At 42.1% G+C, this 21,968-nt stretch overlaps 2 protein-coding genes across 6 annotated transcripts; one reads left to right on the forward strand and one right to left on the reverse strand.

Moving 5' to 3' along the window:
• Positions 1-341: 341 nt before the first annotated feature.
• zfhx2 (zinc finger homeobox 2) lies at positions 342-20,604 on the reverse strand. Of its 3 annotated transcripts, XM_076761233.1 has the most exons (7): positions 20,495-20,604; positions 18,882-19,038; positions 18,600-18,763; positions 10,394-10,552; positions 8,996-9,056; positions 4,328-8,532; positions 342-3,489 (listed from the first exon to the last, which is right to left on the reverse strand). In XM_076761233.1, exons 1-7 carry the CDS (start codon positions 20,573-20,575, stop codon positions 3,055-3,057), a joined length of 5,262 nt encoding a protein of 1,753 aa, XP_076617348.1. In that variant the 5' UTR covers positions 20,576-20,604; the 3' UTR covers positions 342-3,054. The 3 variants fall into 3 exon arrangements, with proteins under 3 accessions (XP_076617348.1, XP_076617350.1, XP_076617349.1); XM_076761235.1 differs by lacking the exons at positions 18,600-18,763; positions 18,882-19,038; positions 20,495-20,604 and adding an exon at positions 12,681-12,784; XM_076761234.1 differs by lacking the exons at positions 18,600-18,763; positions 18,882-19,038; positions 20,495-20,604 and adding an exon at positions 12,114-12,273.
• Positions 13,450-17,478, forward strand: thtpa (thiamine triphosphatase). Of its 3 annotated transcripts, none has more exons than XM_076761237.1 (4): positions 13,450-13,549; positions 16,025-16,094; positions 16,353-16,844; positions 16,986-17,478. In XM_076761237.1, the coding sequence occupies exons 2-4, from the start codon at positions 16,025-16,027 to the stop codon at positions 17,084-17,086; spliced, it is 663 nt and encodes a 220-aa protein (XP_076617352.1). In that variant the 5' UTR covers positions 13,450-13,549; the 3' UTR covers positions 17,087-17,478. The 3 variants fall into 3 exon arrangements, with proteins under 3 accessions (XP_076617352.1, XP_076617353.1, XP_076617351.1); XM_076761238.1 differs by lacking the exon at positions 13,450-13,549 and adding an exon at positions 13,562-13,689; XM_076761236.1 differs by lacking the exon at positions 13,450-13,549 and having other exon boundaries at positions 16,013-16,094.
• Positions 20,605-21,968: the final 1,364 nt, after the last annotated feature.

The following is a 21,968-nucleotide window of genomic DNA, read 5'->3' on the forward strand; positions in this document are numbered from 1 at the left end:
TCTTATTCGTCAACGGATGATTCTACACAAACCTCTTCGGTGTCTGCGACGTTCCTATTGGATGATTGCGCAGGGCTTTCCGGTTCCCAAATCGCATTCGTGCCTTTAATTGGATTTCGTTTCTGTCGATCATATCTCTGTCAGCCCAAAGCAGAGTGGCAAAGCCAATTGTTCAGCAAATTAATTCCAGGCGCATTTGAATGTGCCATATAAATTATCTCCCCAGTGTGACCTTTGTTTGAGAACGCCACTCATAACACCTCAGATTATACGATGTTTATAAAAATAATTTCAACCCGTGTCACACACAAAGAACAAAATGGCCCAACAGCACTATAATCAGAGAGATATACTTTGTTGTTCAACTGATTTTATTTCTTTTTTTCTGTATATCAAAGAAAGCATAATGGAGACCAAACACAAAAAGGCAGGTACAAGTGAGGAGGAAAAAATAAGCTTAATCAAAAATCTAACAATTCTTAACAACACTGCCACTATTATTGTTCAATATTCATAGGAATACCATACTGTTTTTGAGCAGAGAGGTGGCATTTAAAACCATTATGGATCAATAATAATCAAAAACAGTGATGAGTAGTAATGATAAATCGTATAAGTAGTAGTACAGTTATAACAATAGTGATAATCAAAGTGACAATGAAAGAAAGGGGAATAAAAAGCAGATCTCCATAAAAACCTATCTAGTTTGGACAGTGCAACACCGTGTCTGTGTGTGTGCGTGTGTGTAATCCCAGTCTCGAAGTTAAAGCACTCAAGTCCTTGCTTTACACACAAGATACAGCTTCCAACAGGAGTACAAATTATTACTCATGAAAAGGACATTGTAACTCTCCTTGTTTCAAAAACCACACCAAGTGACTCCTAATGTTGTGTTAATGGCTGTGTTCATTTGAAATGTCTGTAGCTTGTGCAAAAATTGTGGACTAGTGCAAGTGTCAAGCCGTGGGATGTCCTTTACAGTTTGCATTTACGAACACCTCTCCTGCTCTCTGTCGACCTCAAGATTGCTTTTTGGTTTTTGAATGACAGAAAGCAAAGGGAGGATTACTTTGGAATATCAGTTATTTTTAATATATTTCTTTACAAAAGTTCATGTTTTAGTTTTGCATTTTGTTAAAACTATCAATAGTAACATTAATATACAACTTAAATTGAAGGAAAACATCTTTAGTATGTTATGTGTCCTTCAACACAGCACCATCTTATTAGCTCTCAGTCAACACATTTAATGTTTCCCAATTTGCTTCCTTGATTTGAGTATCCGTTAGTCCCTTAGGGATGCTAGTAATACCCAACTTTCTCCCTTGTCATGGTTTCCAGATAATAGATCTCATTTCACAGCTCAAACATTATCAGAATTAGTAACTCTGTATCAAAACTGAACAAAACGAGGGGGAGAAAAAAAAAAACAACATCTGGCAAACAGCCCATTTTAAGCCCTGTTCTCTTAATATTTCTAGAGGCTTGGCTTTTGACCTAAATAAAAATCTGTTACACCAGTTTTTAATTGCTTCTATTGTCATTCGTATAAATACTGAAGTAAATAAAATGAGTACTTAACTTTCCTGTCTTATGCACAGTATTCATGGCAAAGAAAACCATAAATTTACAAAAACGGTCTGACCCTCTGTGCCAGGTGAGGATGAAAGAAATTCCGAAACATTACATGAGGATCACCTGGGCTTGAATTCATATACCTGGTGGTGCTTCTTCTTAAGGCGGTCATATTTCTTACACACCTACAGTAGGTGAAAACATTTATCCCACCCCTCCCCCAACAAGTTTGAAGAGCTGCATTTCAAAATGAGACATACACCGTTTGGAGGGAAAGTGAAATCCACAGGATCAAATAAATGTGTTGTAAAAACAAGATAGTTGGTAATTATAGTCCTTGGCCAAGAGAATGCTGACAACATTACAGGCAGGATTTGCTATGTTCTAGATACAGAGTATGACATTCAGAGATTTCCCCCAAAGATGGACATAAAAACATTTTGGAACATAGCTCTTCTTCATTTATATACCCAGGTCTGCTTCTTGCACAATATTATGCTCACACCTAAAGCATGTTCCATTCAACTAGCAAAAATCAATTTATTTCATGTGATTTATATTAAGGCATCCAACATGCATTAATGTATCTTTCCATAAAAAGACACTTGCATTAGAATGCTTAAAAACATTTCAAACAATGTAAAATGTGTCAAAGTGCGGTATGCCAAGATTCTACGTTCCCCAGCCTCACTTTTTGCCCTGTTTATTTGGATTGTCATGAAAACTATGAACATGTAAATGGGGACAATTCAACAGCCCTATTCTCTCTAAAGTACCTCTTTTTATATCCCAAATGAGTGGACACAACACTCTTCAGATCACACTCCTGTAGCAAATAAAAAGGTGACAGTCGATACAGTTCTTCCTCTCCCAATGATTCAGTCCAGTCATATTATATCCAAGCGGTCTTGCTCTAAAAGTGAAAGTAGGCATGAGAAAAACAATTCCACAGGAGTGGGACTGGGAGTAACTAATGTGAATTTTTCATGTCATTATCCCAAAAAGTGTTTCCGGGCCTACCGTCAAATGGCCACTTCCAAAGAGGGAACACTTTTGCATCAGTCTTTAGGGAAGGATAGTTCAAGCATGGCAAGTTGAGTGCCTTTACAAATTATAGGAAGGTCACTGCAGTAAGGTCATATATAACCACAGGCTTAGGACCAAAAATGTTTGGATAAAGAGTGTGAGGATCGAGGGAAACTTGAGATGTGTTCATCACTTATCAAACAGCAACTGATTAAGTGTGAAGCAGCATGGAAATAGTCTGCTATTGTACTGGAATCCAGGTGAACTCCATAGGTTAACGGATTTCGAGTCAGTGAAGGTTGAGCAAGGGATAGCGGGTGCAGGGGGAGCAAACTTCAAAAACTAAAGAATATTAGCTTTTGAGGATTAGTGCTCAAATTTGTTTATTAAAATCTGAGGAGCCCAAATGGGTCCAAGAATAGTCAGTGTACAGACCAATCCTGATCTGAGTTTTTAACTGTTGCTGGTCGCCATTGGTGGTGACTCAATGACCATTTCCCCTCCAGAACCAGCACCAGAACTGGTTACCGGAGTGGAATGAGGGACCTGTGAGACCGGCACAACACTGCCAGGTCCGCCATTACCGGTTCCATTCTTGTTGACAAGCGTTGTCGGCTGGCCAAAGTTAGTGGTTCTCAGGGTTGCCAGATGACGTGGCGAGAAGACGTGGGCCCTCGCTGCAGCCCGGGATTCAAAGGAGACATTGCAGGCATCACAGCGGCCGGTCAGGGTCTCCTTTGGCATTGGCTGGCCGGCCACTGGGGGGGCTGGAGGTTCAGTAACTGTCAGTTGAACAGGTTTGGGCAGGATGGGACGATTGGCTTTGAGAGCGTTGTACTGCAGGTAGCTTCCTGAACTCACGTCCACCTTCCCACCTGACAGAGGAGACTGGGCATGGGAAGGTGGGGTGGACAGACAGGGCCAGAGAGGGAAAGAGGGAATAGGTTTAATGTCACATCATTTAAAGTCTAAATTTTGCTACAGGTTTGAGTGAATCATCACACTAATATTCAAGCTCTATATATAATTGTTAAAAACACAATTGAGCAATTCTGTCTTTTTGACAGTAATATTTAGTTCTGACATACTTATTTTTATAGATAGCAAAATGTGTTCTTGAGTACCAGAAACAGCTAAGTAATAGTAGTACTCCACATAATTACTATATACTATTGTTACAGCAAAACCACAAATTATGGTAAAATAGCAGAATGTCAACTGCAGTGTATTCCTGGCTCAGACGCATTTCGTTTTCAGAGGAAAAAGAATGACTTGAACATAGCAGCACTGAGCACTAGAGTTCATAGTAATTTCACAATATCAACAAGCATAAGTTTGACAGATTTTTATCACAATATGGTAAATACATATGCAAAACTGCATCTAAATATTAACTGTACAGAACTGCTGTGCATTACATCAGAAAAGTGACAATTACAATAAGCTTGAAGTCACTAATTTAATTTCATTAAATTTTGTAAAACAATAAGTCCATCGCACTATGAGTCCACTGAAAGTCGGCATACAACATCAAATTATTGTCCAGTCTTGCAATAAAGGCACAAAGCAAGAAGGTGATGCCAACAAACAAAAACAAAAAAAAAAAAAGAAATTTCCTCTTCTCGATGACCTGCCTTGCTGTCAATGATATTACTCTTACTGTGTATACAATATTGTGATTTTGTATCTAAGACTTATACTTGTCATACACTACTTGCCAGCTTACCATTTTCTCTTGCTGCAGTCTCCAGCGCTTCTCCTTAGCTCTGGTGTTTTGGAACCAGATCTGCACCACCTTGAGCGGCAGGTTAAGCTCAGTGCCGATTGCTTCACACTCCATGGCGTTTGGGTGGGCACAGGTCTCGTAACAGGACTGCAGAATGGACAGCTGTAAGCAGGACAAGTGTGTGCGTGGCCTACGGCTGGATGAGTGGGGCAGAAAGCTGCTTTCTGTTGGGCTTGATTTAGCTACGACCGGGGTGGAGGGGCTGGCCACTTTGGCAGAGCTGGGGGTATTCGGGCTGACTGGCGCAATGCTGGGGGTGGGAGGAGGGGGAATGGTACGAGGAGGCGTGTGTGTGGGAAGAGCCAGCTGTTCTCTTGATAGAGTGTTGATCTTAATGGGGACTTTGGGAGTCCAGTAGTTGAGCCCATTCTGTTTTTGTGGCACCACTGATGCCGCAGGAGGCCTGTTGTTGATGGGAGTTGTGGGCACCTTGGGCACCATGCGGTTAATGGACCCTGGTCCAGGACCCATCTCATTTTCATTGTCTTTCTCCTCATCAGTCTTTTCTTCCTCACTCTCCTCTTCTAGCTTTCGTTTCTGGGCCGGTCTTGGGGCAATGGGGATCGGATCCTTGGGTGGTGCTAAAAGAACTGGGGTGTTGACTTTGGGTGCAACTTTGACCATAGTGACGTTGCTGGTGGTTTCGAGCTTGGTCTTTGGCACTGCAGAAGCACTGCTGCTCACAGAAGAGACTGTGGTAGAGGAAGCAATCTCCTTAGGCTTGATAGGAACTGGGGTTATTTTTTTCACCACAGGAAGTTTGCCCAGCTCCTTCACAGGCTCTCTCTCTGTCTTCATGAGGGTGCGCACAATTGGAGTAGTAGTGATGCACCCAGTATTATTTGGAGGAGGCTTGTTGGAGAATATGGGTTTGGAAAGAGGCCAGGTAAACTTGATGAGAGGTTTGCCAACCGCTGCCAGGGTCCCGTCACTAATGAATCGGACCTCACCTTTTCGCTCCCTCGCCCTCATGTTCTGGAACCAAATCTGAACAACCTTCTTTGGAAGGTGGACCCACTCTGAAATCTGTTCAAATTCATGTTTCCCAGGATTTGGGTCTTTGAAATAGCAGCCATACAGAATGTCAAGTTGTTCAGCTTGAATGATGGTCCTTGAACGCCGCATATCCCGATACCTTTTTCCTTTGGACTTCCTCTGCTGCTGCTCCTGCTCCTTTTCCTTCTCTCTCTCCTTTTCTCGCTCCCTTTCCAATAGTGTGGCATTCATTTTCTCTGCTGCCCTCATGTAAATACTAGACTTTGTCATGTTATTGCAGTTGACCAGACTCATACTGCTGTTGGTAGAGGGCATAGCAGTGACAGATTCTGGCTTCACCTGGACAACTACCAGACCTTTAGATGTGGGCCTGAGGCCAAGCCCATCCAGCAACTGTCCCTTCTGGGCAGCAATTTTATCAGCCAAAGATGATGAGGAAGAAGCAGATTTTGAGTTGTTTTTCCCCATGCTGAGGTCTAGAGCAGCCTCACAGTCACCACCATTGGACAGGTAGTGAGAAGTCTGGTTGTGGGAGGAGAGAGACTGTGAGAGAAGAGAGTTGGAGAAGCGTGTGATAGTTGGTGGGTTAGGAAAGACTGGTACCTTGCTCCCATCTCCAATCACTGAAGGAGTAAGGGAAAGAACATATGGGCTGAGGAACTGAGTAGAAAAGGGAGCGAGAGACAGGGGAAGTGAGTGGAGGGCACCACTGGACATCTCAGGGTGGTCGATAGCATGGGACAGTGAAATTGGAGGATCCCCTTGGGCCTCCAACTCTAGATCCACATCTGGGTCCTGTCTCTCCTTCTTCACCTCCACTTCATCACGCTCAAACTCCCCCTTTTGTTTTTTCCTCTTGGTCCTCTGACCCCCTCCGTCCTCCTCATCTTCATACTCTTCCTCTGCATCAGAGAGAAACACAGTTGTGGAGCGCAAGACCTTTCCTCCAACAGACCCTTTATCACCATGGCCCTCCCACTGTGCTTCATCTTTAGCAGGGCTCTCAGGACCCTCCCTCAAAGACCCATTTTGACTTTCCTCATCAGACACAATGACGGAGGTGTACACCTCATTTTCTGAGTCAGATGTTAGACAGGAATCTCCCTGACCCTCCCTTCCCAAGTCTCTCTGTCTGTGTTTTCCTCTTGTACTGGACAAATCTATTGCCTGACTACCTGATGCTTCAGCATCATCCTCACCTTCTGCTATAATCAGTGAGCTTTCCTCATCATCATAGTCGTTGTCAGAACTTTGGATATGCCTTGTAAATCCTACCACACCTTGCAAGTGTTCTAACTCTGTCGCCCTCTGCCTCTGTTTTGCATGTCGGGCTTGGCTCAACCACCTACGTACCTCTTCCTCAGAAAGCCCCACCTCTCTGCCCAGAGCCTCACAGTCCTCATGGGGAGGACTTGCAGCATCAGCCTCACTACGTGACTCAAAGAATGCCCAGAGAACCTCTGACTGGAACTCTGACAGCACTGGAAGGTCTGGGTAAACAGATCCCATTACAGCACAATGGGGTCGAGTTTGGTTGTTATTTAAGGCATTTGTACTCGGGCTGGATTTTGGGGTACCAAGAGAGCCACAAGGGCTAGTGCCCGATTGTGATTTTTGAGGAGTAGAATCAGGGCTAAGGGTAAGGTTTAAATTTACAGGACTGAGGCTGGAGTTGCTGGGAACAGATGCAGAAGGCGAGAGGTTCTTATTGCGGAGGCTCTTCTCTGTGCCCACTGGGGAGAGATTGAGGCTAGCTGCTTTATCACCTTCCAGGTCCAACTGATTAGTCGAGCTGTCTCCATCTGTTGTGCTATCTCTAAGTGCCTTCCCATTGTCTTCATTATTCTCAACCTTCACTTTGCTTTCTATATTAGGACTAAGTGCAAATTCTTTACTGTCCTCTTCCTTAAGCTTCTCTGTTTTAATGTTCTCTGTAGTCCAGTTATTCCTGTCCTTGATTTGATCTGAAACCTTCTCTTTAACTGTCTCTTCACTGTCCTGCCTTTCTTGTTCTCTCTTACACTCTATAGTCTGTTTTTGCTCTTCCAGGCAGGGCTGTATGCTTGTTGGGACTCCTGCAGAGGGCCACTGGTTCTGTAAGCTGTTTAGTCTTTGGGTTAGGAGGGCTTGCTGGGCTGTGCTGAGACCTACGAATGGCACACACTGGGTAAGGAGCTGGCCTTGCTGGTTCTCTTGGTGCTGCTGGGTTTGGGCTTGAAGCCCATTCAAGATCAAGGGCATGACCATTTGAGGCTGAGGCACGAGCTGAGGCACGGCGGCACCAGGAGCAGCACCTGCCGTGAATAGGGAGGGGAGAATGGTCTGTGAGAGGGTGCTGGGACTAGATGTGAGGAGGGTGAGAAAGGCTGAGACCGCCTGAGCTGAGGCCACAGGGGAGGTGAGGAGGGAGGGAGCCACTGCTGAAGTTTGAATCTGCTCTCCGTCTTTTGTAGTAGTCACCATCAATGTCCCAGGAGCAGCACAGTTGGTGGTGGTAACTAACTGACTGGTCCCACTCCCAGATGTGGTCACTACAGTGTTTGGAGCAGTGGTGGTGCCACCTTCCAAACTAGCAGTGGCTACTGCGCTGTTTGCAGCATTTCTGCTGCGGGACTGGTGCAAGACAGATTTCATATGGCTCTCAAGGGTGATGGCATGATTGTAAGAGACTCGACATATAGCACACTGGTAGGGTTTGTTGGATATATATGGCCGAGACAGGAGAGGAACTGAGGGAGTCTGGGGATCACTTTCCCCAACTTGTTTTCCAGAGCCTGTTGTCATCCGCTGAATGTGGGATGCAGAGTTGTAATGAACGCTCAAGGCAGTTCTGCTGGGAAAAGTTTCCAGGCAGGCATTGCATTTGAACGACCGGGTGTTATTTTCAGCTGTCCCACCATTTTTACCAACTGACTTTTCACTGGCGTCTGGGATTTCTGTGTTTTCAGTTGCATTTTGCTGTTTGGCTCCTGTGAGTTGATTTCCCTCCTCTTCTGGCTCTGGCTCAGCTTCACCTCCCTCCTGTTCCATTATTCTCTCTTCCTCCATCTCTTTGTCTCCAAGCGTCTGGGTAGCGTCTGAACTCTCACTAGATTGGCAGGGGTCTGAACTGACGTCTTCAGCGTGCTTCAGTTGTGAAGATTCAGCATCTAATAAAATGAATACACATGTTTAACTTTTATGTTCTAATAAATGGAGTACTAACTGATAACAGAAATACACATTTGCAGACTGAATTTAACAGTTTAATTGGACCAGGTCAGCCTTCTTATCCATCTGCAACTACACAACCTACATTCAGGGCAACTAAATGCATGTCTTTGATTCCCCGTCAAAACCACTTTTCCTTTATAGTACTTTAAAATATGTGCAACACCACTTTAGTCCATAAAAGATCAACATTATAATAATCCGTTTATGGAGTAAATCAGGTTTGGCCAGTTTGAAAAAAAAACAAAAAAACAAAGTAATTATACACCAATCAGTGTTATTATAAGAACAAAGAAAAGCAAGCATGTGTGTTATTAGGGTGTTGGATTTCCTGTTCATGATTTAATTAATTTAAAAAAAAAAAGAAAAAGAAAAAGAAAAGAAAGTATTTTTCATACTCACCTGCAGACTTTTGAGCACCTTTGTCCTCTTCTCCACCACTGGCAGCCTGTTTGAGAACAGCCTGGTAAAAGAAAATGAAAGGAGAGAGTGAGCAGAATTCCCAGAGCAAACTTAACTCTGCAACGGCTGGTTTGAGATGAGCTCAGTGCTATGTCGCTTTTGAGCAGCACTACATTTGGGCGTGACACATGTGTGGTTATATTACACATAGCGACCCTGGCAAGCCTTTAATTTGCAAATTACCCTGAAGGCATAAATTACACCGTCTTTGATCAATTCACCCACCAATAAAATTCCCTCTTTCTTAACACTTTACATACTAAATTGTCATGGACACATTACAAATAGTATGTTCAACGAGGTCCTCACTTTTCCTTTCACATTTGAAGCCTCCGCAGCAAATACTTTCATATTTGGTGTACTGGTAAATTCAAACAATGAACTATTCAAACTACCAAAATAATGAATACTAAGACTACAGTGCTGACTGCCAAAAGTTGATTTCAACAAACAAGTCATGAAAACAGACAACACCCTTAACAGTCGACACATCATTCAAAGCACTAATTACTAATGTATTAACAGATTGAGCAGAAATCAAGGTATATGTGAACAATATCATCTAATAATTATTACTTTATTAAGACATGTATTAGGCAAATTATGTTTAGCAGCTGAATAAAACACTAAGATAAGAATTATGATGGACACTTACTTTGGTTATTAAATAGTAATAACATTATTGCCATGTGTTATTAACCAGTATTTACATATGGGAACAGTAAAGGATAAACATTTTTGTTTGATAAAACTTCCGAATGCATATATGTAACATGTCTTACCTAATGTGTATGAGTGCCCAAACCAGGGGATTAATAAAGTTATCCGTCTAAGGAATAATTTCTCACATACAATTGTATATAAATACACATGGTAGAGAATGGTCAAAGCAACAGAAACAAATGATAATACATTGGCCCAGTAACGAATACTGATTTGGTGAAGCTCAAATATGTTTTTAAGACTTACTTTAAACATAAGTGCTACTTGTGACCACTGTTCCTCTTTGCTAATGCAGTTGTCAACTTGCCACATCGCATATTTTTGCTACCAATGCTCCAGAAGTTCAAGCATAAACTCTCAGACCTGCTTCACCTTGACCGCCTCAAAAATAACTATCAAGTTGAATCAACATCTTAGAGTCACCAAAACAACAACATTGTAAAGCGTTTGACATTTAGTCCAACCTCTGTACTTCAGCCAGCAACAAGTGGGCTCATTCAGAATGTACATAATTGAAGTACAAAGTAGTCACATTAAAGCCTTCGTGAACTCAAACAGATTATGACACTGACATTCGTATCATATCCTTTGGCCATACTGAACAGCCATACTTACAATGTCCAGCAGTTTGTCAACACAAGATGGAAGTACGCTGTGTTGCTCAGTGAGATGCAGAGACAGGGAGGATCTGTCAGCCTGTCCTTTTTGGCACAGGGGGCACAGCCACTCTGCCACCCCATTGCTTTCACTGCTCACAGTCTCTCCTGACTCCTCCTGACAAAATAAATTGGATGTTAGAGAATTGTGCTCTTTCTGGAGCCATTGTGTATCACAAAGGCTGTAAGAAGCACTTCATAGAGAAGAGAAAGAAAGGACGGGTTAGGGAAATGTGATGTAAGGAAGTACGTTCATATGACCAGATGCATCCACCAATATAAAAGCATACTATTACTGGCTGCTTACGCACCTTAGCTAGCACTTATACACTGCTGTGTTTACAATTTAACCCAGTCATCACAGGTTGTGTCCTTTTTAACAGCAGAACTAATTCCAGATCAGTATCTCATTCTTACGCGTCTTTGAAGTGCAATAACTTCATCTCAACATCGACCAAGTTCCTGACATTTTGTCCACATATCAAATTATACAATAACTTAATTGTTTAAACGATCCTTTTTAATGTAAAGAAGTGTCTTTCTACTGCTTTCATTAGATTTTATTCTGGACTCTCCAAAATAGTTCCTCATAAAAGATCCATTGTTCCATACCGTTTTGCATCCCATAACTTTCATCAGACTAATCTGCCACCACATGCGCACATGAAATGTATTTAAAGCAGAATATACTGGAGGAATACACCACAAATTATAACATGCACTACTTAACAGTTTACAGCGCGTATACTGTCTCTTGAACCACTAATCCCCCATGTTTAGACCATCAGACGGAGCTTGTGGCCAACATATTAAATATGATCTGCGATCATTACGTTACTGCATTTGCTTGACACGAATGATCCAATAAATGTTACTCCCGTGTTTAAAGGAAGTCAAAACAGACCACTAGCCCGGATTTTATTTACCCCGCAGTCAGCAAGGATTCATAATCCAACATGCGACCAAGACAGCAATCCATGCCGATGAGCAGAAATACCAAAACAGCTCCAATCCTCACTTCCTCGTCATGCCAATTAGCAAGCTAGCGGGGTTATGACCAGATAAGATTTCGACAAGTCTGTATCTGCAGACTATCATGTTTAAAAAAAACCCTCATGAGTTTCGTAATTAAAAGCCAAGCTATAACTCGATTGACGTCTCTCTCCTCATAGTTGGCTAATTAATGAGCAGTCTAATTAGCTATGCCGACCATAGATGAATCAATTAGCTAGCAAGCTAGGTTGAGAAGCCCCCCCCCTCCCCGCCGCCGTAACGTCGCATTACAGTCGTGTTTCTGCAAATGCTGGTTAGCTGTTAGTTTGCTGAAAATAACCCCGCAGTGATAGCTACTCACTTCTCTCAAACTGCAAAAGACAGGGCAGGCGTCAGCATTACCTCGCCGCTGGCTCTCCGTTACGACTGGACGCTCGTTAAATTAATAAACAAAAAGGGGCTGAGCTAATAACAGTCGTGTCACTTTGCTAGCTAGCCTGTTAGCCAGGCACAGATAATTAACCGCTCCTCAAACTGTCTCCAACTGGCTCGCCTCCACTCCCCGCAAACTCTGCCTGCTCCAGGTGGGAAGTGTGGCTTCAGTACACCGACTGAGTTCAGCCAGGATAGAAAGCACACTCACAAGGCTTTCGATCGAAAACCTCGGCCTCGAGTTATTTCCTTACCCCTCTGATTGTGGGCTGCCAATCGGGCATCTAGTGTTGCACCGCCCGCCGCCTGCTGCTCAACAGCGCAAATTGAGGCCTAGCCGGACTAAAGCCATTTAATTAATGAACGTGGGCTCCGTTTACAGATGTGTTAGAAAACACTCGCACCCCCTCCTCCCTCGCCGCCCAGCAGACCCCCTTTTGACGCGTCCTAGCGCTCAAATCCATACCTTAAATACTTACGGTGCAACACATGGCCATTTAAACTATCATTTTAACAGCTCCGCGCCGTAATTGACGAAAGAATTAAACGCTAAAAAAGCTACTTGAAGCGGAGTACGTGCGCCGCGGTCGCCTCGACGATGGGGGTGGTGTAGGGAGAGCAGGCGAGAGAGACGAGAGGCAGAAAAAGTTTGGGATTTAATGTTGGATTTCTATAAGGGATCCGATTAGTATGTGGCACAATCCGTCGTTTGCTCGATCCTCTATCAGTCGCAGGCCACTCTCGCCGCTCAAATCAGCGCAATTAACCGATCGCGAATAGCGTTTAATTAAGTTCGGAGCAATTAGCTAATGCGTTTTTACCTGCATGGTCGCCGCTCCAGCACGCACACACACACACGCTTCCTCCGTGGCTCCTCAGAAGTGAAAAGTTTTCTTGCCTGCCCTCCCTCCCTCTCTCTCTCTCTCTCTCTCTCTCTCTCTCTCTCTCTCTCTCTCTCTCTCTCTCTCGTTCTCCCCCTCCCTTCATTCGCCCTATCCCTCTCTCCTTCCCCTCCTTCCCTCTAGTAAACAGACCACAGCTCCCCCCAAGGCTGATTGCTGACATTCAGAAGGGACAGACACGGCTATCAAATCCCTTATGTAACCCCGCAGATATTAGAGATTATTAATGTATGTTGAAACACCGATTACTGATTGAGCAATATAGATAAGAGGAGAAAAAAAATGCATGATAGATCATTTTCTAAACAAAAACAATAACAAAAAGTATGTCGATGCCTAGATTACGCGGAATCCCCTTCAATATGTAACCCATCCTCGTTTTCACATTAAGAGGTGAATAAAAAATGAGTCCCCATTCTGCCAACTTGGATTGTCACAAAGAGTGTGACGAGTTAATTAAGGCGGAATAAGAGAGATATGACGGCGGAGGCTGCTCTCAGCACCGTCCGCCCGAATTATGACATGTTTTCAATCAAATGATAGGTGTGGCGCATATCAACAGTCGTGTATGTGGAATAAATATTTATGAAGCAGAGAGGATTAAAACTGCACCATCTGCATGCCTCTGCGTTACTGGGACAGGAAGTGATGCTCCTGAATACACTCGTAGGTGTCTCTAAATGCGCCTGTGCAAAATAAACTTGGCTGACGTGTTGGACTGTCCGGATTTGATCTGTCGTTCTATTTTTTATGCGAATTGTTTGGATTGAAGCACTTGACGTGTGAAGGTCTGTGAGAATGCAGTTCACTACGTAGATGTGTGTGTGTGGGGGGGGGGGGGTTAAACAGTTTGGTGATTTTTACTTGTATTTCATGCATGACTGCAGCGGCTGCAGTTCAGGCTAAGTGACTCAGAATAATAACACAGGTACGGTCACATGAGCTACTGTTGCGTTACTTAATAATAATTTTGGAGCAACAGTAAGTTTAGTTAATACTAGTATCGAACGGAATAACGGTTAAATTTACAACCGAGCTAGAAAGTTGAGAAGAAAATCGATCCTTTACGTAGAATAATACAACTGTGTGAGAACACTGACAAGTCATCCATTCAAAATATTAGTAAAAAAGTTTACAAGGAGGTTATATAACAACTCCGATCCAAAGAAGTTGGGATGCTGTGTGAAAGATAAATAAACAAAATGTGATAATTTGCTAATACTTCTTGACATATGCTCCACTAAGAACAGTACAAAGACAATAAATTAAATATTTTGCCTCATCAGCTTCATTGATTTTTGTAAATATCTGCTTATTCTGAATTTGATGCAGCAACATGTTTCAAACAATTGGGACAGGAGCAAAAGGACAAAAGGAACAAAAGACTGGGAAAGTTGTGGAATGCTCCAAAATATCTGTTTGGAACATGCCACAGGAAAACAGGTTCATTGGTAACAGGTGATAGTATCATCATAACATTAATACATCATTAAAATGATGATTATTATTACTAGTATAGCATTAGATTATTACGAGGGCATTAATGTGTAAGATTTTCAATGCAGAATGTTGAAGTGAAGGTAATTCTAAATAATGTAGAAAACATTTTGGTAGTTTCATCTATAATAATGCATTAGAATTTAAATATTCTTACTTAGTAGGTTATGTCATACCTTTATCTGCAGAGTAAATTGTAACTAAAGCTGTTGAATAAATCAAGTGGAGTAAAAAGTATTTCCCCCAGAATTTAAAGGTCCCATATTATAAAGCTTTTTCAACAAGTTAACATGGGTGTATGAGTTCCAGAAAACATGTTTTTGGAGCTGTTTGCTGGAAATAGCTTTTAGGAAAAGATTCTCGCCTACCTGTTTCCTTCTGTTTCAGTCCCTTTCAGAATGTGCTGTTTCTGGTGTCTGTAGCTTTAAATGCAAATGAGCTGCTGCCCATTTGCCCACGCCCCGCTCATAAACTGTTACCATGGTAACGGGAAAGCGTAGACTCTAACTAGCACTACCGTGTGAAAGTAGCGGACTTGGCGGCAATGAACAGACCTAATTCTTCAGAAGTTCAGACGTACATGTTCGAACCTGAAGCGCATCCTGAAGGAGGGGAGGCTCCTGCAGAACCTCACACTCAGAGAATTCAGCAGGACGCTTCTGAATGGTTAGTCAAAAAATGTCTTACTAGAAGTAACTAGAAGCTAGCGGTTAGCCTTACATCGTTCTCAATGGCAAAATACATGCTACAACACGCAAGAGTTTGTGCTAATCTACAAAAGAAACACACAGCTAATTATTCGTATAGTTACATGTCCCTCGTCTGCAGGTATTCTACGCAAAGCTGACCCTTCGTTTAGAAAAAGTTTCCCTGCTAATCCTACCTCCTAATGATGGAGGTTGGAGAAACAGTCAACCTCGAAGTGGTTAGCACACACCAACAGTTTTTTGCCAACTGTAGCGGGGACGTTGCCTTCAAAAATGAATTCAGTCTACGCCGCTCTTCTGTCCTCTACGGCTGGGAGTTGATGGAGCGAATTGAGCTCGTCTTTACAGCCAACAACAGAACACTTCCCGTGGCGCCTCGACATGATGATTCCTAAACCGGTGTTTTCGATAACAAAATGGCGAATCTCTGAGACAGTAGCACTGTATCTGGTGGGTGGAGAGACTACGCATGTTCTGATGGAAGGCGGGATGGAAATATTCAAATATGCCGGCTAATGACGTCATTGGCTGCGCCAAATTTGACTGGCTCATCTGGAAACTGCAGGCAGGGTACTTTCAGAAAGCCCTATCTCACTCAAAAAAGCATGGACAATCTTATTTCGCAGTTTGTATGTGTGTTGTAGCACCAGAGACCCTGGATAACACCCAAAATCCCAGAAAAGTGACTTTTTCATAATATGGGACCTTTAAATTACTTGATATTGATATCTTGACTAGACTTAGACCCAAACTCTTGCATGGCATGCATTTTTAATTTCTTTTGGGCTGATTGGGACCTGATGATTGTAAAAACAAGGAATTCTCAGTATTTTATTATTATTATTATTTTTCTATTATATATATATATATTATTAGCAGTATAATGTCCTCATATGTGGACACCAGGCCCTTGTAGAGCAAAATTAAGTATTGTCATCTAGACAACCCAAAATGTGATGTCCACTTATGTGGACACCAGGTCCTAGGAGGTTAAGGTGAATTTAGCTGGATTTGCTGTCATACACCTCTGCTGGTGCTGATCTTGGTATGTCATTTCAGATGAACGTGGAAGTGGAAAGAAAGTTTTTATGCAGTGCTGACACTCTGAAAACACTGGAGGAGATCGGGGGTATGTGTTTAATTCACACATTTATAATTTACATTTATAATTGAGATATTTAACTGATGCTGTGATCCACATCAAGTTACAAATTGCCACTGGAGGACAACACTCAATGACATTAATTGCTGTGGTTTACACTGTAACTGTAGTGACACTGCCCATCTGTCTTTTGCTAATTATCTGTATCAGCCTCATTAGTGTTTTTATATTTATTTGCCCATTTGTGAAATCATCTGTCCCTCTTCATCCACTTCTTATACTCAGTGTGTGTTGGTCAGCGCCAGTTTCATGACCAGTACTTTGACACCCCCAAGTTTGACCTGACTCTGAGAGACTTGTGGCTGCGTAAACGTAAAGGATGCTTTGAGCTCAAGTGCCCAACGACAGTCGACGGGACAGAAGAGACGAGCGGAGAACAACACAAAGCGGCAGCACTGTGCACTCGCTACAAGGAGATAACAAGTCTACCTGAAATTCAACTGAGAGTGAAAGAGGTCATTAAAGACATTTGTGAGGACAGAGAGACGAGCCCGTCACAGGAGGATGACGAGTCTTGGCTGAGCAAAATGAATCTGGTATGCTTTGCAGAGTTTACAACGGTGCGGAGGTCATTCACTTTAGAGGAGGAGGGGGTGCAGATAGATCTCGACCAAGCTGACTTTGGCTACCACGTGGGAGAGATCGAGGTCCTCGTTCCAGAGGGAGGGGATGTGCAGCCTGCGTTGGAGAAGATTGAAAGAACGGCTGGAAAGCTGGGTGAGCTCAAATTTGTCTTAACTGCCCATCCCTTTATGTAAATACAACACATTCACTATCATATTCTCCTGAAGTAGGATGTCTGTTTGTGACTTGTTTTCTTTGAAAACCGCAAGTATTCATTGTTCTTCTGCTTCACAGGTCTGACTGGAGATCAGCGAGTTGAAGGAAAAATGAACGTTTACCTTAAAAGGAATCACCCAGAGCACTATGCAAAACTGCTGAGTGAGCGTATTCTATAAAACATTACATTTATCATCTGTAACAGTTCAGCGAAATCGTTTTTAAGATGTACATTTTATTTTGGTTTTAATTTGGTTAAACTGAGCTGAAAATCCGTTTGAAAAAATGTAATTGTATTCACTCCTTGTAAAGACCTGAACCTCTCAAGACATCTGATTTTGAAACTGTAGAAAACAGCAGTAGGCCTTCAAAATGCACACTTGCTCAACGGCTGCTATCATCTGCACTTGAACTTCTTATGTCCTGTACGCCACATGCATCAGTTATGTTTGTATCTGAGAGTGTGAGAGGAACTGTGAGCACTGGAGACAAATGGGTTGCCATGCTGTCGATTCTTCGTGAATGATAATGTTTTGCAGTGTGATGTATTAAAAATGCAGATGATTACATATATTAGACGCTTGCCTATGAAGAGCTGGTGACTGTGTTTAACCCCAAGCACAGTATGAAGGTCTTAGAGTTTCACCTGTTGTTCTGTCAGAAACTATACTGCTTCTTATACTGAAGTCAGCCGCTGGATTTTGATTTAGCTGTGTGAATATGGCTGCGCCCTGGTCATTATCAAGCCTCCTGAGTGATCCATTTCTTTGCAGCTCCCACTCAGTGCTAGGTTCTAATATGCACTATGAAATGGATTTGGATGGGCTATTATGTGAGCTTTATATTATAATGTTAAAAACATGAAGGACTTCTCCATTGAACTATACAGTATTGTCAGGTTTGAAATCCAAAAAAGGTCAGCCAAGGGTTTAATGCACAAATGTGTGAAGGATAAAATGACATATTTTACACTGAATTAAAACGTCTTTTGCAGCACAAAATAAAAATTAAGTAACTTTTGCCTCGCAAGTAACAGAAGTGCCACATTATTTTGATTATGCTATATTAACTGCAGATTTTTAGCCATTCGCTACAAACATTCGGTTGTCATTACGACACCTACTTTGTTCTTGAGATCTAATTGTCGTTACGCATTAATTGCTCCTTTCCCATGCCTTGTGCACAGCGTAAAATAACCTGCTAATTTTTTATTCATGCCTTTGCATTTTGCAGGCATCTGTTTACCTACTGTGACCTGCTCCTTTGTTGGTGCAAGTTAGTAATCGAAGATGTAGCCTTAGTTTGTGACTTCCAGGTCTATTTAAAGGTATAAACCTTAATGTGTTCAATGTGTTTGCTATTTTTAATGAAAGCCTCAGCCCAAAGTTAACCAAGTGGCACCATAGCATAGCAGTGGTCTCTCTCCTATGAAGCCACTAAGTAAGGTAAGGTAAAAGCAGTGTTGCGCCTGGTATACTGCAGTAATGGATTAGCAGAAGACCTAAATGAACTGATCAAGTCTTCTGTTTTGCAGCGCGCTCTTGTTAGGCAAGATACATTAAATTGTAATTAGTATGCAGACACTTCGTCTGCTCTGCAACTTACAGCACTTATTTTCTGGCCAATATTCCTGCAGTGCTGTGGTGACAATACGTGAATCCTCACGAGAGAGACTTGTAACAAAAGAGTTACCACAGTCACGCATCGGTCATCATCTTCAATTTCAGGCTGTGACCAATCAGTCCGGGGTGATGGAGGAGGTTTCAGAGAGGTTGAAATGAGCCCTTCTTTGAATTGTTCTTCTGGTCTCGTCTCTGCTGTATGAACACCTGTTGCAGGCAGCTTTGTCTGGACACCTGTGACCCACACACACACACACACACACAATAACAGGTTGTATACAATATAGGAGAATGTGATACAGAGGTAAGCATTTTCACACAGAAGCAATCATCAGTCGTTTGAGAGACGCACCCACGCTCCTCCTGTATGTCAGTGTTCGTTGTGACAGCTGGGTCCCCACAGTCCTGGTCCTGATTGCAGGAAGACACCGGATGCCGACTTCATGCACGACCACTGAGTTACACTGACAAGCCGCATCTGCTCTTTTTAAACATAAGGCAGCTGCCTCCTTCATGAAAGACAAAAACAAAACAATATTATTTGGTTTGTTCAAATTTGCAGGAACTTCAAAAAAATTTATAATTCCAGGTAATCTATAGAAAGCATGCATGAATATAGATGTTACTAGAGCTGCAATGATTAGTTGATTAGTTGATTAGTCGATTGAAAGAAAATTCATCAGAAACTATTTTGATGATCGATTAATCATTTTAGGAATTTTTCTGGCAAAAATGTCAAATATTTTGCTGGTTGATTTGCTGTGTTTCTTTGTTATCTATGCTATCATAAAATAAATAAGGATTATTTGGGTTTTGGGCTGTTGGTTAGAATATTATTGCTCTGGGCAATATTGCTGAGCATTTTTCACCAATTTCACCAATGTTTTATTGACCAAAAAACCAATCAATTAATCATGAAAATAATCAGCAGATTAATTGAAAGTGAAAATAATTGGTGGTTCCCGCCCTAGATGTTATCAAGAAAATATTTGAATAGTTTTACCCTTTCAAACCAAGCCTGTGTTTACCTACTTAATTTGCCTTTACTTTGCTGTATAAAGGACACAGCATGTCTGACTTTGACAGCAACAGACTACAGTGCAACTTTCATATAAAACTATAACTAGATACACTGTTTACAAATAATTAAGGCAGGAGTTTCACAGCATTTGAATAGTGGAGGTGGAGTTTATTGTACATGTGTGAACACAGACAGACCTTAGGAATTATTAGTCTGATAAGAAGAGATGAGATAAATTTTGCAAAAGGGTTCAATATGGCTTGTTGCATCTTTTATTTGGCAAAGAGAACATACAGATAGATTTTGAACCAGGGGTAAACAACCAGATAACTAAGAAACAACATACAGGCCAAATATGTAGATTACATGAGAGCAAATACAATAATTAAAAAAAATATATGTATAGAAAATAAAAAGTCAAGGAAAGCAGACACTCTTTTAATGTGCCTTGCAGCAGCAGCCTTTGAGCCGAGGACAAATCCTATATGCGACTGGGACGCATTAACAGTGATGTATCCCGACTGAGGTCATCGGGTGTTGCGGCTCTTTCTACACTGATACACCCTCTCACCGGCGACCCAGCCAAATCTTATGAATGCGTATCACGTCACAGCCAACGGGCTTACGTCGGAGCACGTCCGACGCTTCTTCTGCATGGCTACGCTTCCAATGCGTGCGTCTACAGTCCCGTAAACCCACAGCTCGCTTCAAAATAACAACAGAAGCAAATTGTTGGAGCTAAAACACTGTCATTTAAACCACAAGCGACAAACGCTGGGATGCTTTATGTCTCTGAGTTGTGTGTGAGTGGTAAACACAGCGGAGGACTCCAGCTGCCTGCTAGCTGTTGTTAGCTAACACTGAAAAGCCAACCCACCTTCAGCCAGAGTTGCATGGAGAAAAGCGTTTCTTTAGAAACTTCGGTCAGGAAAATAAACACTTACATGCTTTAGCCCTGTTGAGTTCCCAGGATAAATGCATGGCACCGCGTCATGCTTAAGAATCAGCTTTGTGGCAAAACCCATAGATCTTTGAAAAAAATTCACGAAACAGTCGTTAGTGAAATGTGCGCCGCATATACGGATTCCCACTGTGTTTGAAGGTCTGCTCAAGCGATGTCTGTAAATGAAGTCCATCCATTTCTGCTTCAGCACAGGATCCCTGGGCAAATTGTGAATGGAAGCTCCAGACACTGGTTTGCATCCCAGAACAGCACAGTCTGACATATTTACAATATTCTCCAATTCTCCAATGTGTGGCCATTCCACCAAAGCCCCACTGGAGCTGCATTCACCCCTAAGTACCTTTACTGTGTGCTGGAAGTTTCAAATTTCCACACTGACACTTACTTACACGTGTAATATGCACGCACAGTGTTTGTATATTGAACCAGGATTGGCTTCACGTTTTGTGATGTCACAAATATCTGCATGCAGAGATCCCAACTTATGTCTATGCACGTAGACACTCCTCCCCCAACAGTAATAGTGTACCAATAGTTTATACATTATACATATAATAGTTTGATACATCCATGTTATCAGTCTGCCATTTAATAGTCAAACGAAGATGAGGTAAGGATATAATTTGAGTGGAGAGGGTTTAAAAAGATGTGAGCAATGCTCGTTGATCCATCAACATTATTCAATAACCACAGTGGAAATAAACATGAAAGGCAGACAATAATTGCTTGTGTCAGAAATCATAGTTTTAGAAGTAAACCAAACTGAATTTAACCATACAATCATTGGAGCTTTTCAGGAAGGTGCATGTCAACTGAGCGAGATGAACCTACTCTGGGGGCCTGGGGCTTTTGGGCACAGACCCCCTGTTCCTTCTACTCCTTCTGCTCCCTGTCTGCTGTGCTGTATATCCATTGCTTTTTGATAAAAAGTAAAAACAAACAAACAAACAAACAAACAAAAACCCCCACATGCATTTAAGAGTATACAGTCACAAAATTAAATAGTATAGTTTTTTTCTGATTTTGATTCATGGCCCCTGTGCAAGTCTACCATGATGATGCAGAATTTGTCATGAAGCCCTCTACATTTCAGTTTTATTTTATGTTGTGATGGTGCATATTCCAAAATTTGGAGACCTAAATTTACAGTTGTGCAAATTACTGCATACAAAATAACACAGTGAGTCTGAGGCGCAGGCCCGGGGCCCTGGTAATCCAGCCTGGCATGTCAGAGAAACTGTGGCTGATGAGATCATTATGTAGGAGCTAAATAATATGTATAGGTATATGTCAAACATGTATGGATTATGAGATGATGGACCCCTGAGCAGAGATGACTCAAACGCCCCCATCCTACCATGCACATACCCAGACGCACAATTCATGAGACTATCCTGACTGTTTCTCAGTTGTGACATCTTCAAAGTAAATATGTGTTTCAGAAGGACCTTTGC

The sequence above is a fragment of the Chaetodon auriga genome, chromosome 21 (genome assembly GCF_051107435.1).
Source record: "Chaetodon auriga isolate fChaAug3 chromosome 21, fChaAug3.hap1, whole genome shotgun sequence".
Lineage (NCBI taxonomy): Eukaryota > Metazoa > Chordata > Actinopteri > Chaetodontiformes > Chaetodontidae > Chaetodon > Chaetodon auriga.